This window comes from Meles meles, chromosome 4, assembly GCF_922984935.1.
Source record: "Meles meles chromosome 4, mMelMel3.1 paternal haplotype, whole genome shotgun sequence".
Lineage (NCBI taxonomy): Eukaryota > Metazoa > Chordata > Mammalia > Carnivora > Mustelidae > Meles > Meles meles.
In genome coordinates, this window is record NC_060069.1 from 95,466,237 (window position 1) to 95,491,800 (window position 25,564).

Here is a 25,564-nt window from a genome sequence, read left to right on the forward strand (position 1 = left end):
TTTTACATTTAGGATTTTCCATTTTCAGTTGATTTTTGTATTTGGCATAAGGTAAATCCATTTTCATTCTTTTACATGTGCAAATTTTATTTTCTCAACATCATCTATTGGAGACACTATCCTTTCCCCACTGGATAGCCTTGGTTACTTTATCAGAGATCTGACCATATAGATGACAATTTATTTATGAGTTCTCTATTTTGTTCCAAAGGTTTTGTATGTCTGTCTTTGTGCCAATATAACTCTGTTTTGATTACTTTGTATTATGTTTTAATTATCATGTGTTGAATCCAGGAAGTGTGAAGACTCTAGCTTTCCTTGTCTTTCTCAGGATTGTTGTGGATATTTGTGGTCCTCTGAGATTCCATGTTAATTTTAGGATTTTTTTTTTAATTTCTGCAAAATACACCATAGGGATTTTGATAATGATTTAATCTGAATCTGTAAACCACTGTGTGTAGTATGAACATTTTAACAATATTTTTTTTAAATTTATTTATTTTTTTCAGTGTAACAGTATTCATTGTTTTTGCACAACACCCAGTGCTCCATGCAATACGTGCTCTCCCTATTACCCACCACCTGGTTGAACATTTTAACAATATTAAGGCTTCCAGTCTATGAACATGTGGTATCTCTCCATTAAATTGTCTCTAATTTCTTTCTTCAATGTTTTGTGGTTTTCATTATTAAGAGTTTTGCTTACTTGGTTAAGTTTAATTCCTAAATTTTAAATTCCTTTTCATGCTGTTGTAAATGGGATTGTTTTCTTAATTTCCTGTCATATTGTTCATTGTCAGTGTACAGAAATGTAACAGATTTTGTGTTTTGACTTTGTAGCCTGAAAAATTTCTGGATTTTGTTTAAGTTCAACAGCGTATGTGTATGTGTATGTGTGTAAATTTATCAATTCTTCATACAAGATGATGTCTTCTGCAAATCGAAATTACTTTCATTCTTCTTTTCTTGGGTGCTCTTTATTTGGGTGTGCTTTATTTTTCTTGTGTTTTGTTCTGGATAGATTTTCTAGTATTCTGTTGAATAGAAGTGAGTGGGCATCCTTCCCCTGTTCTTGATCTTAGAGGGATGATTTTCAGATTTTCCATCATTGAGTATGATATTAGCTATGTGCTTTTTAAATATATGACCTTTACTATGGTGGGGCAATTTTCTTTTATTACTAGTTTGTTGAATTTTTTTTTAATCATAAAAGGCTCTTGGATTTTGTCAAATACATTATCTACATTATCTGAAATGACTGTGTGCTTTTTGTCCTCCATTCTGTTAATGTGCTTTATCACAATGACTGATTTTCATATGTTGAACTATCCTTGCATCCTGAGGCTAAATTTCACTTGTTCATTACGTATAATCCTTTTTTTTTTTTTTTTTATTTGACAGAGAGAAATCACAACTAGGCAGAGAGGCAGGGCAGAGAGAGAGGAGGAAGCAAGCTCCCCGCAGAGCAGAGAGCCCGATGCGGGGCTCGGTCCTAGGACCATGGGATCATGACCTGAGCCGAAGGCAGAGGCCTTAACCCACTGAGCCACCCAGGAGCCCCATTATGTATAATCCTTAAATGTGTAGTTGTATTCAATTTCATAATATTTTGTGGAGGAGTTTTGCATTATATTCCTTGGGGATATTGATCTGTAGTTTTCTTCTCAGGTAGTATCTTTGATTTTCATATCAGGATAAAATTGATCTTATAAATGAGTTTGAGAATGTTCCCTCCTCTTCAATTTTTCCAAAGAGTTTGAGAAAGACTGGTATTAATTCTCCTTTAAATGTTAGGTAGAGTTGTTTAGAGAAGACATCTAGTCCTAAACATTTCTATGTTGATTTTTTAAAATTATTACTACTTATTTAGTCCCCTTCTTAGTTATTGGCCTATTCAAATCTTCTAATTTCTTTGTGATTCAGTCTTCATAAGTTGTATGTTTGCAGAAACTTACCAATTTCATCTAAGTTATCCATTTTTTGGCATATAGTTTTTCAGAGTAGTCTCTTATGAACCTTTTAATTTTGGCAGCATCAATTGCAATGTCTCATCTTTCATGTCTGGTATTTGTTGAGTCTTTCATCTTTTTTATTAGTCTATCTACAACTTTGTCAACTTAGTTGATCTTTTAAAAAATAATTTGTTTTCAATATTTTTTCTGTTTTTCCATTCATGATTCAATTTTAATTCTGCTGTAACCTTTATTATTTTCTTTTTTCTACCCCTTTTGAGTTTGTTTTTTTCCTTTCTTTTTCTAATCTCTTAGGTGCACAGTTAGATTTTTTATTTCAGGTCTTTTTTTTAATATCAACATTTCCTACTATAAAGTTCTTAGATGTTTACTTATAAACCTCTTAGTAGTGCTTTTGCTGAATCCCATGTTTTTGGCATATTGCATTTTTATTTTCATGTCTCAAGATATTTTCAAATATCCTTGTGATTTCTTTGTTGATTTAGTCATTGTTCAAGGCAGTGTTGCTTAGTTTCCACATATTTGTGGATTTTCCAGTCTTCCTTTTGCTATTGACTTCTAGTTTCATTTCACAGTGGTTGTAAAAGATAATGTTACAGTTTCAATCTTAAATTGTTAAAACTTATTTTGTGACCTAACATGTGATCTGTATTGGGAAATGTTTCATGTGTAATTGAGAATAATGTGTATCCTGCTGTGGTTGAATGGAGCATTCTGTACATGTCTGCTAGGTCCAATTGTAGGTTACGTCCTCTGTTTCCTTATTCTTCTTCTGAGGAGATCTATTAATTATTGAACGTGAGGTTTTGGTTGCTGGTAGGAATGCAAGCTGGTACAACCACCTGGAAAACAGTATGGAGGTTCCTCAGGAAGTTAAAAATAGAGCTACCTGACAACCCAGCAAGTGCATTACTAGGTATTTACCCCAAAGATACAGTTTTGGTGAAAAGAAGGGGCATCTGCACCCCAATGTTCATAGCAACAATGTCCACAATAGCCAAACTGTGGAAGGAGCTGAGATACCCTTCAACAGATGAATGAATAAAGAAAATGTGGTTCATAAAAGGATGAATACCTACTGTTTACATCGACATGGATGGAACTGGAGGGTATTATGCTAACTGAAATAAGTCAAGCAGAGGAAGATAATTATCATATGGTTTCACTCATATGTGGAATATCAGGAATAGCACAGAGGATCATAGTGGGAAGGAGGCAAAACTAAAAGTGAAGAAATCAGAGAGGGATCCAAACCATGAGAGACTCTTGACTCTGCGAAACAAACTAAGGGTTCTGGAAAGGGAGGTGGGTAAGGAGATGGGGTAACTGAGTGATGGGCATTAAGGAGAGCATATGATGTGATGAGCACTGGGTGTTGTATGCAGATGATGAGTCATTGAATACTACATTGAAAACTGGAGATGTACTATATGTTAGCTAATTGAATTAAAAAAAAACTGGGGTGTTAGCATCTCCTGTTTTTGTGTTATTACTTTTTTCTCTTCTTAAGTCTGTCAATGTTTGCTTTATATATTTGGAAGCTTTGCTGCTAGAAACATATATATTTACAATTTCTATTTCTTTCTGGTGAATTGGTCATTTTATCATTATACAGTTGTACTTCTTTGTCTCATGACAATTTTTGTTGGTAAAGTATATTTTTTTCCTAGTTAAGTAAGGTCATTCCTGCTCTCTTTTGGATAGTATTTGCACAAAATATATTTATTCATCCTTTCACTCTCAGCCTATGTATGTCCTTATACCTGAAGTGAATTTCTGTAGACAGCATATAGTTGGATCCTTTCCATTTTTTAACACATAACAATCATTTGCTTTGGGAACTAACCCATTTATTTTTAATGAAATCACTGACAAGGAAGAATTTATTATTGTCATTTTAAAATTATATTCTTTCTATCTTGTATTTATTTTGTCCCACATTTTCTCTCTTCCTACCTTCCTTTGTGTTTCATTGACTTTTTTATAGTGACATGCTTTGATTCTGTTCTCATTTTCTTTTGTACATACTCTACGGGAATTTTCCTTGTGATTACCATGTATATTACATAAGAGATTTTATAGTTATACCAATCTATTTTAAACAGATACCAAGTTAACTTCATTTGCATTAAAAAACTACTCCTTTACAATTCCCCTTTCATTTTATGTTTTACCAATGTCACAAATTACATCTTTTTAAATTTTATAAATGTTAATATAGTTTTAGGTAGTTTATCATTTTATTTTTTTCATCCTAAGTGTACTCTTTAATCCCCATACCCTGTATCGCCCATCACCCCATCCCTCTGGTAATGATCAGTTGTTCTCTATAAAGAATCTGTTTCTTGTTTTGTTTCTCTCTCTTTTTTCTTTGCTACTTTTTTTTTCTTAAATTCTACCTATGAATGAACTCATATGGTATTTGCCTTCTCTGATTTATTTCACTGAGCATTATACTTTCTAACTCTACCCTAATGTTGTTGCCAATGGCAAGATTTCATTATCATTTATGGCTGAGTAATATTCCCTTGTATATATACTACATCTTCTCTATTTATTCATCTATCAATGGACACTTGAGCTGCTTCCATAGTTTGGCTATTGTAAATATAATACTGCAGAATACATACAGGTTCATGTATCTCCTCAATTAATGTTTTTGTTTTTTGAGGGTAAATACCCAGTAGTGCAATTACTGGATTATAGGGTAGTTCTATTTTTAAAATTTTTGAGGAACCTCCATACTATTTTCCAGAGTGGCTTCACCAGTTAACATTCCCACCAACAGTGCATTAGGGTTCCTTTTTCTCCACATCCTCAGCAACAATTTTTCTTTCTTGTGTTGTTAATTTTAGCCATTCTGACAGGTGTGAGGTGACGTCTCTTTCTAGTTTTGATTTGTATTTCTCTGATGAAGAGTGATATTCACTATCTGTATGTTTTCTTCAAAGAAATGTTTGTTCATATCTTCAGCCCATTTTTAAATTGGATTGTTTTGAAGGGTATTGAGTTGTATAATTTCTTTATATATTTTGGATACTAACCCTTTATCAGATATGTCACTTGCAAATATCTTCTTCTATAAGTTGCTTTTTTTGGTTTTTTGGTTGTTTCTTTCACTGTGCAGAGCTTTTTATGTTGATAAAATCCCAACAGTTTCATTGTATTTTCTTTCCTTTGTCTCAGGAGACATGTCTAGAAAAAATCGCTATGGCTGATGTCAGATTACTGCCTGTACTCTCTTAAAGGATTTTTATGGTTGCAGGTCTTACATGTAGGTATTTAATCTATTTTGAGTTTATTTTTGTGAATGGTGAAAAAAAGTGGTCCAGTTTCATTCTTTTGTATGCGGATGTCTAGTTTTCCCAATACCATTTGTAGAAGAGAATTTTTCCCATTGTATATTCATTCTTTTTTTTTTTTTAAGATTTTTATTTATTTATTTATTTGTCAGAGAGAGAGAGAGCGCGAGCATAGGCAGACAGAGTGGCAGGCAGAGGCAGAGGGAGAAGCAGGCTCCCTGCTGAGCAAGGAGCCCGATGTGGGACTCGATCCCAGAACGCTGGGATCATGACCTGAGCCGAAGGCAGCTGCTTAACCAACTGAGCCACCCAGGCGTCCCTATATTCATTCTTTTATTGAAGACTTGTTGACCAAATAATTGTGGATTTATTTCTGTTTTTGTTGTTGTTGTTCTGTTCCACTGATCTGTGTGTCTATTTTTATGTCAGTACCATACTGTTTTGATTACTATCACTTTGTAATGTGACTTAACATCTGGAATTGTGAAACTTCCTGTTTGTTTTTCTTTTTCAAGATTGCTTTTGATATTCAAAGTCTTTTGTGGTTCCACACAAATTTTAGGATGGATTGTTCTAACTCTGTGAAAAATGATGTTGGTATTTTGGTAGGGATTGAATTAAATCTGTAAATTGCTTTGGGTAGTATAAATATTTCAACAATATTTGCTCTTCCAATCCATGACCAGAGACTGTCCTTCCATTTCTTTGCGTCACCTTGGCTTTCTTTCGTCAGTGTTTTAAACTTTTCAGAATATAGGTCTTTCACCTCTTTGGCTAAATTTATTCCTAGATATTTTGTTGGTTTTGGTGTGATTATATATGGGATTGTTTTCTTAATTTCACTTTCTGCTGCTTCATTATTAGTGTATAGGAATGCAATAGATTTCTATACATTGATACTGTATCCTGCGACTTTACTGAATTCGTTTATCAGTTCTAGTAGTTTTCGGGTGGAGTCTTTTGGGTATTCTCTGTATAGTATCAAGGCATCTACTAATAGTGAGTTTTAGTTCTTCCTTACCAATTTGGATGCCCTTTATTTCTTGATGTTGTCTAGCTTCTGTGGCTAAGACTTCCAATACTATATTGAATAAAAGTGGTCACAGTGGACATCCCTGTTTCGTTCCTGATCTTAGGGGAAAATTTCTGTTTTTCACCATTGAGTATGATGTCAGGAATGGGTTTTCCATATCAGGCCTTTATTATGTTGAGGTTTGTTTTCCCTAGACCTACTTTGAAGAGGGTTTTTGTCATGAATGGGTATTTATCAAATACTTTTTCTGCATCTATTGAAATGATATGATTTTAATCCTTTCTCTTATTGATGCAATTTTATATAGTTTTTAAAAAATGCTTTATCTTATAAATTCTAAACCTGAATTTAAAGTTGTTTATATAGTACCACTATATAAAGTGGTATATATAAAATATATAAAGTTATTTATATACTATCACTATATATATCATTATATACTGTGTTACAGGATTTTGGTTTTGCCTATATATTTTCTTATGCTTTATTTTGCTGTCTAGTGTTCATTCATTTTGACTTGAAGGACTCCCTCTAGAAGTTCTAGTAAGGCAAGTGTATTGGTGATAAATATTCTCAGCTTTCATCTTGGAAGTTCTTTATTTCTCCTTCATTTTTGAAGTAGTTTTCCAGATACAGTATTCTAGGCTGGCTTTTTTTTTTTCTTGCACTTTGAATATATCAAACCAGTCCCTTCTATCCCAAAATGTTTCTGCTGGGAAATCCCTGATATCTTATGGGAATTTCCATATAGCTGATGAGTAGCTTTTCTGTTGCTGCTTTCAAGATTATTTCCTTGTGTTTGGCCATTTGATTATGATATATCTCAATATGGGCCTCTTTGGGTTCACCTTCATTGGTGTATTTGGAGGTTCTGGAATATATATGTTCATTTCCTTACTCAGATTTGGAAAGTTTTCAGCTCCATTTTCTCTCTCTTCTGCTGGGAACTCCACAGTGCTTATATTGATCTACCTAACGGTGTTCGCTAACTCCTTTAGGCATTTTTGTTTTTCTGACTTGATAATTTTCACATTACCTATCTTTAAGTTAGCTGATTCTTTCTACTGATCAAGTCTTCTGTTAGATCCCTCCTTCTAATAAAATATTTCAATTCAGTATTTTCCTCCAAAATATCTTTTTGTTTCTTTTTTGTAGCTGCTCTTTATTAATATTCTCATTTCATTCACTCATCATTTTCCTGATTTTATTTAGTTGTCTGTGTACTCTTATAATGCACTGAGCTTCTTTAAGATAGTTATTCTGAACTATCTGGTAATTCACAGGTATCCATTTCTTTAGGGTCACTTTTTGGAGGTGTTTTTTGTTCCTCAGCTGTGCCATATTTCACTATTTCTTTGTGCTTCTTGTCATATCTTGTTTTGGATTTAACATTATAGCCACCTCTTATGAACTGGCTTTGTATAGGGGAAGACCTTCACCAATCAGTCCAGGTTAGAAATCCTGGGGGGCTTCTCAAACCTTTAAAGAAGGTAAGTCTTCTTTGGGCTTGTGCATATAATTTCCTAATTAGGTTTCCTGTTTATTTATCAGTGGCTTGTAGTCTCTTGCTCACTCTATTGTCTCCCAGCAGCATTGTAAGATTTTTTGTGCTTCAACAAACCACTGAGCTCTTTTATTCTCTGCCTGCAGGTGTCCATGTTTCATCAGTACTTTAGATTCTGTTCATCTGAGTGAAATCTCTTGGGGATACCCCAGAAAAGGAGGAACACTGTGCATTTTGTTTCTCTATTTCCCTCTCAAGAAAGAAGACGCAAGTTGGACTTTCCACCCGAATATGAGCTGTAACAGTTTTTGTTAAGTATAGGATTCTGGATTACCAGGCTTTTTTTTTGTTTTTTTTTTTTTTTAAGATTTTATTTATTTATTTAACAGAGGGAGAGAGTGATCACAAGGAGGCAGAGAGGCAGGTAGAGAGAGAGGGGGAAGCAGGCTCCCTGCTGAGCAGAGAGCCCGATGTGGGGCTCGATCCCAGGACCCTGAGATCATGCCCTGAGCTGAAGTTAGAGGCTTAACCCACTGAGCCACCCAGGCGCCCCTGGATTATCAGTTGTTTTATTTCAGCACTTGAAACAGATCAGATATTCTTCTGGCTTCCATGGTTTCTGATGAGAAGTCCACTGTCATCCAATTGGTTTTACACTATCAGTAAGGCATCATTTGTTTCATTGTTTTCATGATTTTTTACTTGGTGTTCAGTGTTCAGAAGTTTGACTATGATGGGTCTTGTAGATTACTTGTTCATTCAGCTTCTGGAATCTATAGGATCACGTCTATTGCCAAATTTAGGAAGTTTTCAGCTATCATTCCTTATGTGATTTTTCAGCCTTGCTATCTTTCTTCTTTCCTTCCTCAGTAGACTTACAGTCACCAGAAAAGAGGAAAATGTGTGGCTCCTCATTACTGCTGGGTGGTGGTTGGAATTATGGTTACCACATGATCTCCTCTAACACTGCAGTGATGGGTTTCATTACCACCCAGCAGGGTTAAATGTTCCCTACTCAGTTTTTGCTCAATGTCAGAAACTTATGCTCCCTTCTTAGCCTCTGGTGGAGTGGGTTGTTCTAGGCCATAGATTTTTCTGTGGTAATTGGATTATTTTCTAACAGTTTTCTGTCTTGATAGTTCCCCTTACCTCATCCTTTGGCAGGCTTTTTTATTGTTTTGTGTGTGCCCATTGGCAGTTCCAAGTTCCCAGCTACTTCATCTCCAATTCTGGGATATATGGAGCAAAAAGAAAACCCAAGAAAATCACCATCATGTCATTTCTGGGGTGTTGGGGGGCCCTAGACATCATCACTTCTCTCTACCTTTTCCAGTCATCTTGTGTTTTTTTTTTAACACATAATACCCAGGGCTTTGGGTGGTAGTTAGTGGGAAAAATAGGAAGAAGTATATCTGTTCCATATCTCATAAGGATAGCCTCTTATAATCTTTTAAATATCATCCTTATCTGTTGTTATGTCTCTATTTTCATTCCTAATATTAGAGCATGAAGTCAATTGATACAGGAAGTAATGATATTGCTGGTACTTCCTAGAACACAATTATAGGAAAGTGTAAAAATTCAATAAAATCTTTTGTTGATTAATTGGTGGACTCACACATCACATTCCACTTACCCAGTAATAATAATTTCTGGATATGTTTGTGTTCCAAGGTTCCAAGCTCCTCCACTGATTGGCCACTCCTAAATAGATTATTCAGGAAGAATTTATGAGTTTTATTTTTTAAATTTAGATAACAAACTTTTTAAATGAAAACATTTGAAAATAATGGTAAAAAATTCACTTAAAATGAAATAGCTATAAAGTAACAAAGGATGAAGTGTGCAGCTAGCTTTTAATTCTTCCTTTGGACAAAACAATTCTAAATACACAATTCCCTCTCCTTTATAAAAATTTTTAACAAATATTACTATTTATTTAACAAGTATTTTAATCATACTAACACAGTGTTGCTATATTTGTCACATAGTCTGTGTGCCACCAAACTATCATAATTATGCTTAATACAGAATACTATGTAGATTGTGCTCTCTTGAGTTGTCCATTCCAACAGTCTTGTGCAAATAGAAATCATAAAAAGGGAGTCTATTGCAATTGTAAGGATTTGAATCCTTTAAATACAACAAAATGTAATTTAGAAAATTATTTAACAAATGACTGTTAATTATGTCTTATTAACCATCAAATAACAATGAACTGAAAAGAGTTGACTCAAATTTTGTGAAACATAATCATCTAAAATAATTAAAAACTATATTTTATGATTCAATTATATGCTAATATAAATATATACTTAGTTTGTAAATATATATGATAGATAAGTATATCTCACTATGTATGTATATACTAAGTATATAAGAAATGTATACTCTTGTAGGCTTAAAGCTGTGTAGCATTTAAGAAATTTTAATTTCACAGGTTATGTCTTTTATAGATAACAGCTTATGGCCTCAAAAGAATTTAGTTCAAGTCTTCCTATATGGAAGGTCAGAAAAGAACAGGAAATAGTATGATCATATAATATGAATATAAAAAAAACTTATTTTTCATTGTTACTTTTACCTTATTACTGTATCCTTGTTTTTTATGCTTGACTCCTATAGAGTAGAGTACTAGAATCAGATCTGGTGGGCAATCAGCAAAGTATGCTGTGCATGTAACTGGTGATTCATGAATGTCCATGGGATACGGATTTTCAAAGATTGGAAAACTAACAGATGAAGACAATATATTAGTGTTATTTTGCAAAGATTAAAAAATGAAATCACTTATAAAACAAATCCTAAAATCTTCTAAATATTACACATTTCACTTAATTGTTTAAGTATCATAAAATAAGGATCAAATACATGAACAAGAATGTTCTTTTAAGATTATCTGTAAAATGTAATATAAATACAGGTATAATTTTACTTCAATAAATTCTCTGTCTTTTCTGTAATTCCAAAATTCCACAGTGACACCACTTTGGTAATATAGGTAGAATGAATTATGTTAAACTGAAAGTGTATTCATCATGTTGACTTATTAGTCAATGTATTAAAGCATATCAGGTGCTTTATCTATGTACAGTTTCATGTAAATATAAATGTTAAAATATCTTGTGTTTTCCAGTGAGGTAATACATATACAAGTGTTTCTGGTTTTTTTTTTCTTTTGGCAGGAATAATTGAAAGATTAGTTTTCTGTTTTAGGTGTGTGTATGATTATATATGCTTAAGATAATTTCCAAAGTAAACTTAACTAGAGAACATCATGGGAATACAGACTTATGGATATGATACATTTTGTATCCTCAAGCCTACCATAATTTAAAAAATGGGTATCAGTATAGAACCACATTAAGAATTCTTATAGCCAAAATATATTGTGCACTTCTTATGTACCTGATGTAACAGGCACTGTAGTAGAAGTCATGAGAGTATGATGTGTGTGTGTATTGGCAAGGCTCTTCTTCCCTCTAAACTGAAATGCCGCAGATTTCTATCCCAGATAATAATAGTGGTATGTGCAAAATCAGGTGGAAAACAAGTTGTATTTAATAAATGATATATCTGATAAGGGGTTAGTATCCAAAATATATAAAGAAATTATATGACTTGGGGCGCCTGGGTGGCTCAGTGGATTAGGCCGCTGCCTTCGGCTCAGGTCATGATCTCAGGGTCCTGGGATCTAGCCCCATATCGGGCTCTCTGCTCCGCAGGGAGCCTGCTTCCTCCTCTCTCTCTGCCTGCCTCTCTGCCTACTTGTGATCTCTCTCTCTGTCAAATAAATAAATAAAATCTTAAAAAAAAAAAAGAAATTATATGACTCAATACCCAAAAAGTGAATAATCCAATTTAAAAAATGGGTTGAAGGGGTGCCTGGAGTAACTCAGTCATTAAGTATCTGCCTTTGGTTCAGATCATGATCCCAGGTTCCTGGGCTCAAGCCCTGCATCTGTCTCCCTGCTTGGTGGGAAGCGTGCTTCTCCCTCTCCCACTCCCCCAGCTTTTGTTCCCTTCCTCGCTGTGTCTCTCTCTGTCAAATAAATAAATAAAATCTTTTTTAAAAAATGGGCTGAAGGCATGAATAGGCATTTTTCCAAAGAAGATATTCAGATGGGCAACAGGCATGTGGAAAGATGCTCAACATCATTCATCATCAGGGAAATATAAACCAAAACTACAATGACCTATTACCTGTCAGAATGGCTAAAATTAACAACACAAGAAACAACAGGTGTTGGTGAAGATGTGGAGAAAGGGGAATGACTCTTTCACACTCTTGGTGGGAATGCAAACTGGTGTAGCCATCCTGGAAACAGTACAGAGATTCCTCAAAATGTTAAAAACAGAGATATCCTATGATCCAGGAATGCACTGCTTGGTATTTAATCAAAGAATACAAAAATACTAATTTAAAAGGATACATGTACCCTAGTATTTATAGCAGCATTATCTACAATAGCCTAACTATGGAAGCAGCCTGTGTCCAACAACTGATGAATGGACAAAGAACATGTAATATGCATACAAAATGGAATATTACTCAACCGTAAAAAGAATGAAATCTTGCCATTTGCAATGACATGGATGGAGCTACAGAATATAATGCTAAGAGAAATAAGTCAGAAAAAGACAAATACTATATGATTGCACTCATATGTAAGAATTCAAGAAATAAAACAAATGAGCATAAGTTAAGTGTAATAGAGAGGCAAACTAAGAAACAGACTTAACTATAGAGAACAAACCGATGGTTACCAGAGGGGAGGTAAGTAAGAGTATGGATTAAATAGATGACAAAGGTAAAGGAGTATACTCGTGATGAGAACCAAGCATTGTATAGAAGTGCTGAATCACTATATTGTACACCTAAAACTAATGTTATACTTTATGTAAACTAACTGGAATTTAAATAAAAACTTAAAAAAATAAAGTACTATCCAGATCCAGAAATAAATTAGAGAGATAGTATGTAGGTTAAAGTAGATGGATCAGAGTTTCTGTTTCAGAGTAGAAATTGAACATTTCTGAGATTGATGAATTAGAAGTAAAATACATGGATCATCTTAATGACCAGATCTCTAACTTGGGATTTGATAATAGCAAGAGTTTACAATGATAGACTTCTGGCAAGGTGAAAAATATCATGAAAATGTTTGGGGAAAATTACTTTAGTATATTGGCAAAGAGTAAAGAAAAAGATAGTTAAGTAAAAAATAACTAAAAATGTAAGAATTTAGATATGGAGATGTAAGCAAAGATACAAATCCAAAAAATCAAGAAGAGGAAAAATTTGTAAGCTCTGATGCTTGTTTTTATATAAACAATTAAATGGAAAAAAGGAGGGCAAGGAAGGAGAGTTAAATTACTTTGAAAAGGAGTATAAAACTGCAATATATAATAACATGAAACATGCTTAAAGGTAACTATTTGAAAGGAAAGAGAATATGTTAAATTTCTTATAATAGACCACGAAATGGGAACATCACAAATATTTTAATATGGTGCTGCTGAAGGTGAAATGCTAAAAAGTAGCAAAATGTCATTTCACATATTTATATAAACTAATGAAAAGTATAAGAATAAATGTATATACTGAAAACACTGAGTATTAAAGCTATAGAGGGCCTTGAAAGATATTAGCCAATTAATATAATTATATGTAAAATATAATTAATATAATTAATGTAATATAATTGGTTAATAGTAATTAATATAATAAATTCTTGGTTAAGAAACCAAGAAATATGGCACAGAAAGAAGAGTACCACTGAGATCAGAACAGTACATTTTGATAAAACCAATATTAGAACTTAGAGGAATAGATATAAATCCAAACATGTATATGAAATTTAATTAATTTTAATGTTGATAAATAGAGTAGCCAGGCAAAATCAGTGATGATGAACTTATGGCCCTAATCCTATATCCCCTTCAAAATACTGAAATATCATATGCCGCCAATGAACATAAAGAACTTGGTTCTGATATTTTTTGGTAAAGACTTATTTATTTGAGAGAACATGGTGGGGAGGGAGAGAGAGAGCATATCCAGTAGACTCCCTGCTATGTGAGGAGCCCAGTGCAGGGCTCAATTCCACAACTTTGAGATCATGACCCAAGTTGAAATGAAGAGCCAGACACTTAACCAACTGAGCCACCCAGGTGCCCATCTCTGACATTTTTAAATGACAAAAGTAGAATTCAGATTGTTATTCAACAAAAATTTACTGAGAACCAACTCCATGGGCAGACAAAGCTCCTCTTTCATGATACCTACAGTCTAGTAGAGAATCTTTTTTTTTTTTAAAGATTTTTATTTATTTATTTGGCAGAGAGACACAGCAAGAGAAGGAACACAAGCAGGGGGAGTGGGAGAGGGAGAAGCAGGCTTCCTGCCAAGCAGGGAGCCCGATGCGGGGCTCGATCCCAGGACCCTGGGATCATGACCTGAGCCGAAGGCAGACGCTTAACGACTGAGCCACCCAGGCGCCCCTAGTAGAGAATCTTGAAAACAATTGTAAACAAATGGAAATTTTTATCTGGGTCAGAGCTATGAAGGAGAGGAGCAAGAGAAGTATGCAAGTCTGTAATAGAATATTTGACCAAGTTATATAGGCAATGAAAAAAAATTTAATAAAGAAATGATATCTGAGTTGAGTTTCTTACAGATAAGATGCTAATAAGAAGAAAAAGGAAGGGAAAATTAATACATGCAGAGGAGAGAGAATGTATAAAACTTCTGCATGTATTAGGGCTAAGAGAAAATCAGTGGGTCTAGAGTACAGAATGAGGGAAAATCAGGGTCAGGAGAAAGATAGCAGAGTAGCAGGATCCTGAGCTTACTTTGTCTCACGGATACACCAAGATAACAACTACATCTGTGCAACTAACTCTGAAAATGATCTAAAGACTGGCAGAACAGACTTTCCATAGTCAATTGTAGAGAAGAGGCCACACTGAAAAATGTAAGAGGGGCAAATATGTGGTTAGAAACCAAACTCCTGATAAAACTAAACACAAATGAGAGGGATACCAAGCATGGGGAAGCAATAAGATTATACCCCACACCAGGCATCCCAGGCATTGGGGATCTGCACTGGGAATGGGTTTAACACCAAGAAAGCCAGAGGGAAGTAGGGAACTGAGTCTCTGTCCTTAAAGATACAGCATAATAAAAAACCCAACTGAGACACAGCACAGAATCAGTAGTTTGGAAAGTTACTAATCTCAAAATGTGCAATGGAGGGACAGTGATCTTCAGGAGACTTCTCCAAGAATGAGTGTAGTGGGTGCCATTTTTCCTCCCATCCCCCAGCCTAGATAGCTGAACACTTGCAAGGTAGCCCTAACATTCTCTACCTATCTTGCTAGCACTGTGTGCCCTACCCAATCCATCCCACCTGCCTTTGCAGGCATCACTGCAAAGCAGTTCTTGCCCCTCTATATCCTGCAATCATCCCTGGTAGGGACCAGTGCCACTCCAAAATGACTCCTGCCTTGGGGAGAGAGGGAGATAAACCCACACAACAGCATAATTATAATTCCAGCAACCAGGCCTTTTAGTGACTATGCAGAGAGAGAGAGCCCTGTTGATCAGTGCGCCCACAGTTATTGTAGAGATTGCAAATACCTGGTCTAGTTCTTGGCCCACCCATCAATGAAAGCCTCTGTGGGCCAAACAGGAGAAAGCCTTGTTATGGAGTGTGCCTCTACAGAGGCTAACTGTAGACAGTTAGGCTGACTGTTGACCCTACCCACCTATAAGCCCATAGAGACCTTAGGCCCCTCAACAGCACAGGGACCAAACCCTGTCCAGTGCACTCAAAGCAGGCAGAGTGGATCACTGCTGATGACTGGGCTGAGGTCACAAACTAGGGTGTACACAACCCTAGAGATTACTCCCCAGGAACATCTAGCTCTGGTGACTAGGGGAATTATTATGAAAAGGCACCACAAGTCCTCTTCTTCTACATAAGACTGCTATTTTCAAGACCAGGTGATATAGTTGATCTCCCTAACACAGTAAAACAAACACAGAGTTAGACAAAATGAGACAGAGGGGATATGTCCCAAAATGAAAGAACAAAATCACAGCAAAAGATCTAAGCAATGCAGAGACAAGCAGTATGCCTGATAAAAAAGCAAAGTAATGGTTATAAAGATATTCATTGGACTTCAAAAAAGAGTGGATGAATTCCATGAGAACTTCAATAAAGAGACAGAAAATATAAAACAGAACCAGGCAGAGATGGAAAATACAATAGTTGAAATAAACACACTAGACAGAATAAACAGCAGATTAGGGTAGGTGGAAGACAGGATATTGGAAAGGAAGAAACTAACCAAGAATAAAAAATATGAGAATAGGTTAAGGAAACTCAGCAACATCATTGAGTATTAACATTCACATTATAGGGACCCCAAAAGGATAAGAGAAAGAAGGAGGCATAAAGCTTTTTTGAAGAAATAATAGCTGAAAATTTCCCTAATCTGGGGAATAAAACAGACATCCGATACAGGAATCACAAAAAGCCCCTAATAAGATTAATCCAAGAAGGTCAATACCAAGACATATAATAATTAAATTGACAAAAAGTAATGGAATTTTAAAAACAAGAGAAAAAAACAAAACAGTTACATAAATGGAAATCCCTTAAGGCTATCAGCTGATTTTTCAGCAGAAACTTTGTAGGCCAAAAGCTAGTTGCTGATATATTCAAAGTATTGAAAGGAAAAAACAAGCAACCAAGAATACTCTGTCCAGCAAAGTTACTGTTCAGAATAGAAGGAAAGAGAAAATGTTTCCCAAACAAAAGTTAAAAGAGGTCATCACCACTAAACCAGACTGATAATAAATGTTAAACGGAATTCTTTGAGTGGAAAGAAAAAGCCCTAACTAGAAGAAAATTATGAAAGGAAGAAAATTCATGGTACAAGCAAACATGTAATGAAGGTAGTAGATTAATCACTTAGCCAGTATGGAGGTTAAAACACAAAAATTGAAAATTATATCTAGAAAACCAGTAAAAGTATATACAAAATAAAAATATGTAAATTATTACATCATATACATAAAACATGGAGACAGATTAAAAATTTAATACTTTGAGAATGCATTCAAACTTAAGCAACCATCAAGTTAATATAAACTTCCATACTCATGTTATATATGAACTTAATGGTAACCACAAATTAAAAACCTACAGTAGATACACACAAAATAAACAGAACGTAATCCAAGCATAACACTAAAGAAAGCCATCAAATCACAAGAAGAGAGAGAGAGAAGAAGAAAGGGACAGAGAAGAACTACAAAAACAACTAAGAAACAATTTAGAGGGGATAAATGTCCCAATCAAAAGACTTACATGACTAAATGGTTAAAAAAACAAGACCCATTTATATGCTGCCTACAAGAGACTCACTTTGACCTAAAGACACATACAGAGTGAGAGTGAAGGGCCGAAGAACCATAAACCATGCAAATGAAAGCAAAAGCAAAACAAAACAAAACCTGAGGTAGCAATACTTGGATGAAAAAGACTTTAAAACGAAGACTAATGAGAGATAAAGAGTCACTACATAATGGTAAAGGGAACATCCAAGAAGATGATGTAATAATTTTAAATACCTATGTACCCAAATTGGAGCACCCAAATACATAAAGCACATATTAACAAACATAAAGAGAAAAAAAATTGATAGTTATACAATAACATTACGGGACTTTACCACCCCACTTATATCAATGGATAGATCAGACAAAATCTAAAGGAAATAGTGCCTTTGAATGGCACTACAGACCAGATGCATACAGATAAATAAAGATCATTCCATCCCAAACCAGCAGAATACACATTCTTTTCAATTGCACATGGAACATTCTCCAAGATAGATCCCATGTTAGGCCACAAAACAAGTCTCAAAAATTCAAGAAGATTAATATCATATCAAGCATCTTTTCTAATGACAATGATAGGAAAATGAAAACTGCAAGAAAATCTGGAAAGAAAAAAACATATAAACCAAGTACGAATCAACAGTACATCAACCAAGAAATCAAAGAGGAAATAAAAAAAAAATGCATGGAGACAAATGAAAATAAAAACACAATAGTCCAAAACCTTTGGGACATGGGGTGCCTGGGTGGCTCAGTCGGTTAAGTTTCTCCATTTGGCTCAGGTCATGGTGCCATGATCTCTGGGATCTAGCCCCATGTTGGGCTCCCTGCTCAGTGGGGAGTCTGCTTCTCCCTCTGCCACTCCCCCTGCTAGTGTTCTCTTGTGTGCACACTCTGTCAAACAAATAAATAAAATCTTTTAAAAAAATACTTGGAACACAGCAAAAGCAGTTATAAGAGAGAAGTTTATAACAATACAGGCTTACCTCAAGAAATAAGAAAAACCTCTAACAACCTAACCTTATAATTAAAGGAGCCAGAAATTGAAGAACAAAGCTGAAAGCCAGTAGAAGAGAGGAAATAATAAATATTAGAGAGAAATAAATAAAATAGAGACAAAAATGCACACACAATAGAAAAGCTCAATTAAATCAAGAGCTGGTTATTTACTTTTTAAAAAATATTTATTTATTTATTTATTTATTTAAAAAATATTTATTTATTTGACATAGAGTGAGAGAGCATGAGCAGGAGGAGTGGCAGAGGGAAAGGGAGAAGCAGATGCCCTGCTGAGAAGGAAGCCCGTTTTGGGGTTCAAACCTAGGATGCTATGATCATGACCTGAGCCAAAGGCAGGTGCTTAACCAACTGGGCCATCCAGGTGCCCCAGAGCAGGTTATTTAAAATGATTTTAAAAAACTGATAATCTTTTAGCCAGACTCATCAAGGAAAAAAAAAAAGAGGGAGGACACAAACAAAATGAGAAATGAAGAAAAAATAATTAACACCACAGAAATCAAAAGATTATGAGAATATTATGAAAAATTATATGCCAAAAAATTGGACAACCTAGAAAAAAATGAATAAATTTCTAGAAACATAATCCTCCACAAATGATTTAGGAAAATAGAAAATATGAACAGAACTGTTACTAGTAATGGAATTGATTCAGTAATCAAAAACTCCAATAAACAAAACTATACTAGACAGCTTCACAGACAAATTCTACCAAACATTTAAAGAAGATTTAACCCTTTTCTTAAATGATTCTAAAAAATAGAAGAGTAATGAAAATTCCCAATTCATTCTATGAGGCCAGCATTACTGTGATACCAAAAGTAGACATAGAACTACAAAAAAATTTATGGGTCAATATCTCTGATGAACATAGATGCCAGAATCCTCAAACAAAATATTGGCAAACTACAATCAACAATATATTAAAAGCATGACTCACCATGAACAAGTGAAATTTATTCCAGGGATACAAGGATGGTTGTCATATGCAAATCCATCAATGAGATATATCATATTAGTAAGAAAAAGGATAAAAACCATATGACCCTCTGGGGTGCCTGGGTGGCTCAGTGGGTTAAAGCCTCTGCCTTCGGCTCAGGTCATGATCCCAGAGTCCTGGGATCGAGCCCCGCATCAGGCTTTCTGCTCAGCGGGGAGCCTGCTTCCTCCTCTCTCTCTGCCTGCCTCTCTGCCTACTTGAAGTCTCTGTCTGTCAAATAAATAAATAAAATCTTTAAAAAAAAAAACAAACCATATGACCCTCTCAATATATTCAGAAAAAAACATTTGACGAAATACAACATCCATTCCTCAAAAAACTCTCAACATTTCTGCAAAGAAGACATCCATATGGCCAACAGACACATGAAAAAGTGCTCCACGTCACTCGGCATCAGGGAAATACAAATCAAAACCACAATGAGATATCACCTCACACCAGTCAGAATGGCTAAAATTAACAAGTCAGGAAATGTCAGATGCTGGCAAGGATGTGGAGAAAGGGGAACCCTCCTACACTGTTGGTGGGAATGCAAGCTGGTGCATCCACTCTGGAAAACAGCATGGAGGTTCCTTAAAATGTTGAAAATAGAACTACCCTATGACCCAGCAATTGCACTACTGGGTATTTACCCTAAAGATACAAACATAGTGATCCGAAGGGGCACGTGTACCCGAATGTTTATAGCAGCAATGTCTACAATAGCCAAACTATGGAAAGAACCTAGATGTCCATCAACAGATGAATGGATCAAGAAGATGTGGTATATATACACAATGGAATACTATGCAGCCATCAAAAGAAATGAAATCTTGCCATTTGCGACGACGTGGATGGAACTAGAGGGTATCATGCTTAGTGAAATAAGTCAATCGGAGAAAGACAACTATCATATGATCTCCCTGATATGAGGACATGGAGAAGCAACATGGGGGGTTAGGGGGATAGGAGAAGAATAAATGAAACAAGATGGGATTGGGAGGGAGACAAACCATAAATGACTCTGAATCTCACAAAACAAACTGGGGGTTGTTGGGGGGAGGTGGGGTTGGGAGTGGGGGAGGGGGTTATGGACATTGGGGAGGGTATGTGCTATCGTGAGTGCTGTGAAGTGTGTAAACCTGGCAATTCACAGACCTGTACACCTGGGGATAAAAATACATTATATGTTTATAAAAAAAAAATTGGAAGGGGAGGTGAACCATAAGAGACTATGGACTCTGGAAAACAACCTGAGGGTTTTGAAGGGTCAGGGGTGGGAGGTTGGGGGAACAGGTGGTGGGTAATAGGGAGGGCACATTTTGCATGGAGCACTGGGTGTTGTGCAAAAACAATGAATACCGTTATGCTGAAAAAAATAAATTAATTAAAAGAGAAAAAAAAACTCTCAACAAAGTGAGTTTAGAGGGAATATACTTCAACATAATAAAGGTCATATATAAAAAACCCACAGCTAACATCATACTTAATGGTGAAAATCTGAGAGCTTTTACACTAAGATCAGGAAGAAGAGAAGGGTGTCCACTCCTGCCACTTTTATTCAACACAGTACTGGAAATTCTAGCTACAACATTCAGACAAGAAAAACAAAACACATCCAAACTGGTAAGGGAGAAGTAAAACTGTCATTATTTTCAGATGCCATGAGACTATGTATAGAAAACCCTAAAGACCATCAAAAAACCACTAGAATGGGTAAATGAATTATTCAATAAAGTTGTGGGATAAATAATTAATACACAAAAATCTGTTGCATATCTATACACCAATAATGAAGAAGCAGAAAGACAAATTTAAAAATAATCCCACTTACAATTGCACCAAAAAGAATAAAATACCGAGGAATACACTGAACCAAGGTGATGAAAGACTTGTACTCCAAAAACTATAAAACATGATGAAAGAAAGAGGACACAAACAAATGGAAATATATTCCATGATCATAGGTTGAAAGAATATTATTAAAATGTCCATACTACCCAAAGCAATCTTCACATTTAACTCAATCTCTATCAAAATACCAACAGCATTTTTCACAAAACTAGAAGAATCCTAAAATTTGTATGGAACCACAAAAGACCTCAAATAGCCAAAACAATCCTTTTTAAAAGATTTATTATATTGTAGAGAGACTGGTGGGGAGGGGCAGAGGGAGAGAGAGAATCTCAAGCAGACTCTGCACTGAGAATGGAGCCCCATGCGGGGCTCAATCCCCCAAGCCTGAGATCACAACCTGGGCTGACACCAAGGTCAGAAGCTTAACTGACTGTGCTACCCAGGTGCCCCCCACCAAAGTAATCTTAAGAAAGAAGAACAAAACTGGGGGCACCTGGGTGGCTCAGTGGGTTAAAGCCTCTGCCTTCGGCTCAGGTCATGATCCCAGAGTCCTGGGATCAAGCCCCGCATCGGGCTCTCTGCTCTGCAGGGAGCCTGCTTCCTCCTCTCTCTCTGCCTGCCTCTCTGCATACTTGTGATCTCTGTCGGTCAAATAAATAAATAAAATCTTTAAAAAAAAAAAAAGAACAAAACTGGAGGTATCTCAACAATTCCAGATTTCAAGATGTACTACAAAACTGTAATAATCAGAACAATATAGACTGGCAAAAACAAAATAAAACAAAACAAAAATCCAAAAAAACCTCAGACACATAACATAGTCCAACAGAACAGAATATAATGTCCAGAAATAAACCCACATTTATGTGGTCAATTAATCTACAACAAAGGAGGCAAGAAGACACAATGGGGACAAAATAGTTTCTTCAAATATGGTGCTATGAAAACCGGACAGCTACATGTAAAAGAGTAAAATTAGACCAATTTTTATGCTATATACACAAAATAAACTCGAATTAGACACCTAAACGCAAAACCTGGAAACATAAAACCTTTGGAAGAAAACATAGGCAGTAATTTCTTTGACATCTACTGTAGAAACAATTTTCTAGATATATCTCCTCCAGCAAAGGAAACAAAAGCAAAAATAAACTATTGGGACTATAACAAAATAAAAAGCTTTTATGACAATGAAGGAAACAATCAACAAAATGACAAGGCAACTTACTGAATGGGAGAAGATATTAGCAAATGATATCTCTGATAAAAGGTTAATATCCAAAATATTTAAATAACTTACACAAATCAACACCAAAAACCTCTATAAATAATCTGATAAAAGCAGACACTTTTCCAAAGAAGACATACAAATGGCTAACAGACACATGAAAAAAATGTTCATTGTTATTGGCCATCAGGGAGATTCAATAAAAATCACAGCGATATACCACCTTACACCAGTTAGAATGGCCAAAATTAACAAGACAGTAAACAACAAGTATTGGAGAGGATGTGGAGAAAGGGGAACCCTCTTACATTGTTAATGGGAATGCAAGCTCGTGCAGCTACTTTGGAAAACAGTGTGGAGATTCCTTAGGAAATTAAAAATAGAGCTACCCTATGACCTTGCAATACTGGGTATTTACCCCAAAGATACAGATGAAGTGAAAAGAAGGGCCATCTGTACCCCAATGTTCATAGCAGCAATGGCCACAATCACCAAACTGTGGAAAGAGCCAAGATGCTCTTCAACAGACAATGGATAAAGAAGAGATGGTCCATTTATACAATGGGATATTACACCTCCATTAGAAAGGATGAATACCTAACTTTTGTATCAACACAGACAGGACTGGAGGAGATTATGCTGAGTGAAATAAGTAGAGAGAGTCAAGTACCGTATGGTTTCACTTACTCATGGAGCATAAGGAATAACATGGAGAATATTAGAAGAAGGAAAGGAAAAGTGAATTCGGGGATATCAGGAGGGGGAGACAAGAGTGGACTCTAAGAAACAGACCAAGGTTTTTGGAGGCGGGGCGGATAGGTGGGCCTGGTTGTGGGTGTTAAGGAGAGCACATATTGCATGAAGCACTGAGTGGGGTGCATAAACAATGAATCTTGGAACAATGAAAAAATAAAATTAAAAAAGGGCAGAGGACTTGAACAGACCTTTTTCCAAAGAAGACCTACAAATAGCTAATAGACAATGATAAGATGCCCAACATCAAAAATCATTAGGAAATGCAAATCAAAACTACAATAAGATGTCACCTTACACTTGTCAGAATGACTAGAATAAAAAAGAAAAGAAATAACAAGTGTTGCCAAAGATGTGGAGGAAAAGAGACCCTAGTGCACTGTTGGTGGAATGTAAATTGGTATAGCCACCATGGAAAACAGTATGGAGTTTTTCAAAGAATTAAAAATAGAAATATCATAAGATCCAGTAGTCATACTAGTGGGTATTTACCCAAAGAAAACAAAAACACTAATTTAAAAAGATGTATGTACCCTATGTTTATTGTGGCATTATTTCCACTAGCCAAGATATGAAAGTAATCTATATCTATCTGTTGATCTATCGATCTATCAAATATTACTTAGCCATAAAAACTAATGAGATATTGACATTTGTGACAACATGGATGGGACTGGAAGATATTATCCTAAATGAAAGAAGTCAGACAGACAAAAATACCATATAATTTCACTCACATGTGGAATCTAACAAACAAAACAAGCAAAGAAACAAAAATACTAGAGTCATAAATACAGAGAAGAAGCTGGTGATTGCTAAAGGGGAAACAATGGGCTAGTAGGTGAAATAAAGGGGACTAAGAGCTACAAACTTTCAGCTATGAAATATGTAGGTCACAGAGATGAAAAGTACAGTATAGGGAATGTAGTGAATAATACTATAATAATACTATAACACAACAGATGGTGATTACCCTTATTGTGGTTAACACTGAGTAATGTATAGAACTGTTGAATCAATATGTTGTACACCTGAAACTAATATAATATTGTTGTTAAATATACTTCAATTAAAAAAAAGAAAAAAGTGAGGGGAAGTCAGTTTCATGCCTATCATTTACAATGAAAATGTGTAGCAAGAAGACAGTGTTCATCAATTTCATCGACTTTTACTGTCCATGCAGTGGAGTTGAGAGAGCCACTCTAACTGCAGTATTTTATATTTGTTACCATTGCTTTCAACATAACAAGAAAGAAAAGAAAGTGAAAGAAGACCTCCATCTTGTCTACCCTCCAGACCCTGCCCTTCTGTATTGTTGCAGCAATAGTCCAATAATATTTTTTCATGTGCCATTTTTCTTTGGTCAATAGTCTAGCAGATGGCCATACAGTACACTGTACAAATTTTCATAACAATTGTGTTTGCCTAGGTTAACAGCAGACACGTGATCCAATTTATGTGTCTTGAGTCTCCAAATGCATCTTTCTAAACATCTGGTGTTGCCTTTAAAATGTGTTACAATTTAAGGGGAGCCTGGATGGCTCAGTTGTTAAGCGTCTGCGTTCGGCTGAGGTCGTGATCCCAGGGTCCTGGGATTGAGCCCCACATCGGGCTCCCTGCTCAGCGGGAAACCTTCTTCTCCCTCTGCCTTCTGCTCGCCCTATGTGTGCATGCATGCTCTTTCTCTTTCTCACTATCAAATAAATAAATAAAATCTTTAAAAAAAAGGTGCTACAATTTTGTGTGTTTTTAAGCTCTCTAGGTTTAGTTTTCATTATTGAACCAATTATATTTCTACAATTCTAGTTTAACAATATTACACATAAAGAATATTTACCATCTATTATATACTGTCAGTTATCTATAAGATTTTCCTATATTTTAATTGTAATGAATAGAGTATAAAAACAGTATTTATCTGTAAATGAATAACTTACTTGCTTTGTGTCAGATCAACTACAATGAGATCTTTCTCCAGAAGTACAACAACAGCATACGGTTCTTGAAATTCTACAAGTAAAAAATAAAAAGTAGAAGTTTTCATATTTCATATCATATAAAACACTGAACTTTCATTTCCTTTATCTCCTTACAAATGTTATTTAAATGATTTCAGAAGACCAAAATATGAGCCAAAGTAATAAGTAACAAAGAGCACTTTAAAAAAATATTGTTATGTTTCTCAGACTTAGTATTTAAGATTATAGTGAATATGAAAATGAAAAGTTGAATAGGCATAGAGTTAAACATTTCTCAATAATCATGAGGCAGTGATAGTAGATTATTTGAAGAGAGTCTGTCATTTCTGTCTCACAAATATTTATCTTATTCTTCCATAACCTTCTAGTTTAGATCTGATTTCATGTGTACAAGGAGATATTCTAAGGACACAGTTATTTGCCTTCCTGAGCTGTGATACATTTTTCACCTCCCTATTAGAGCAACACTCCTTATACTAAAAAACTTAATTTCAATTCAATGTGATTTAACATGTATTTAAAGATAT

General features: G+C 35.2%; 1 protein-coding gene across 8 annotated transcripts in view; it reads right to left on the reverse strand.

The window, feature by feature from the left end:
* STXBP5L (syntaxin binding protein 5L) overlaps nt 1-25,564 on the reverse strand; it is a 428,205-nt gene that overhangs the window by 148,803 nt on the left and 253,838 nt on the right. For all 8 annotated transcript variants that reach the window (XM_046003923.1, XM_046003924.1, XM_046003920.1 and 5 more), the window contains 3 exons: nt 24,996-25,068; nt 10,397-10,544; nt 9,449-9,516 (listed from right to left, as the gene is read on the reverse strand). In XM_046003923.1, coding sequence (XP_045859879.1) covers nt 9,449-9,516; nt 10,397-10,544; nt 24,996-25,068 — 289 coding nt within the window. The remainder of the gene's footprint in view (nt 1-9,448; nt 9,517-10,396; nt 10,545-24,995; nt 25,069-25,564) is intronic.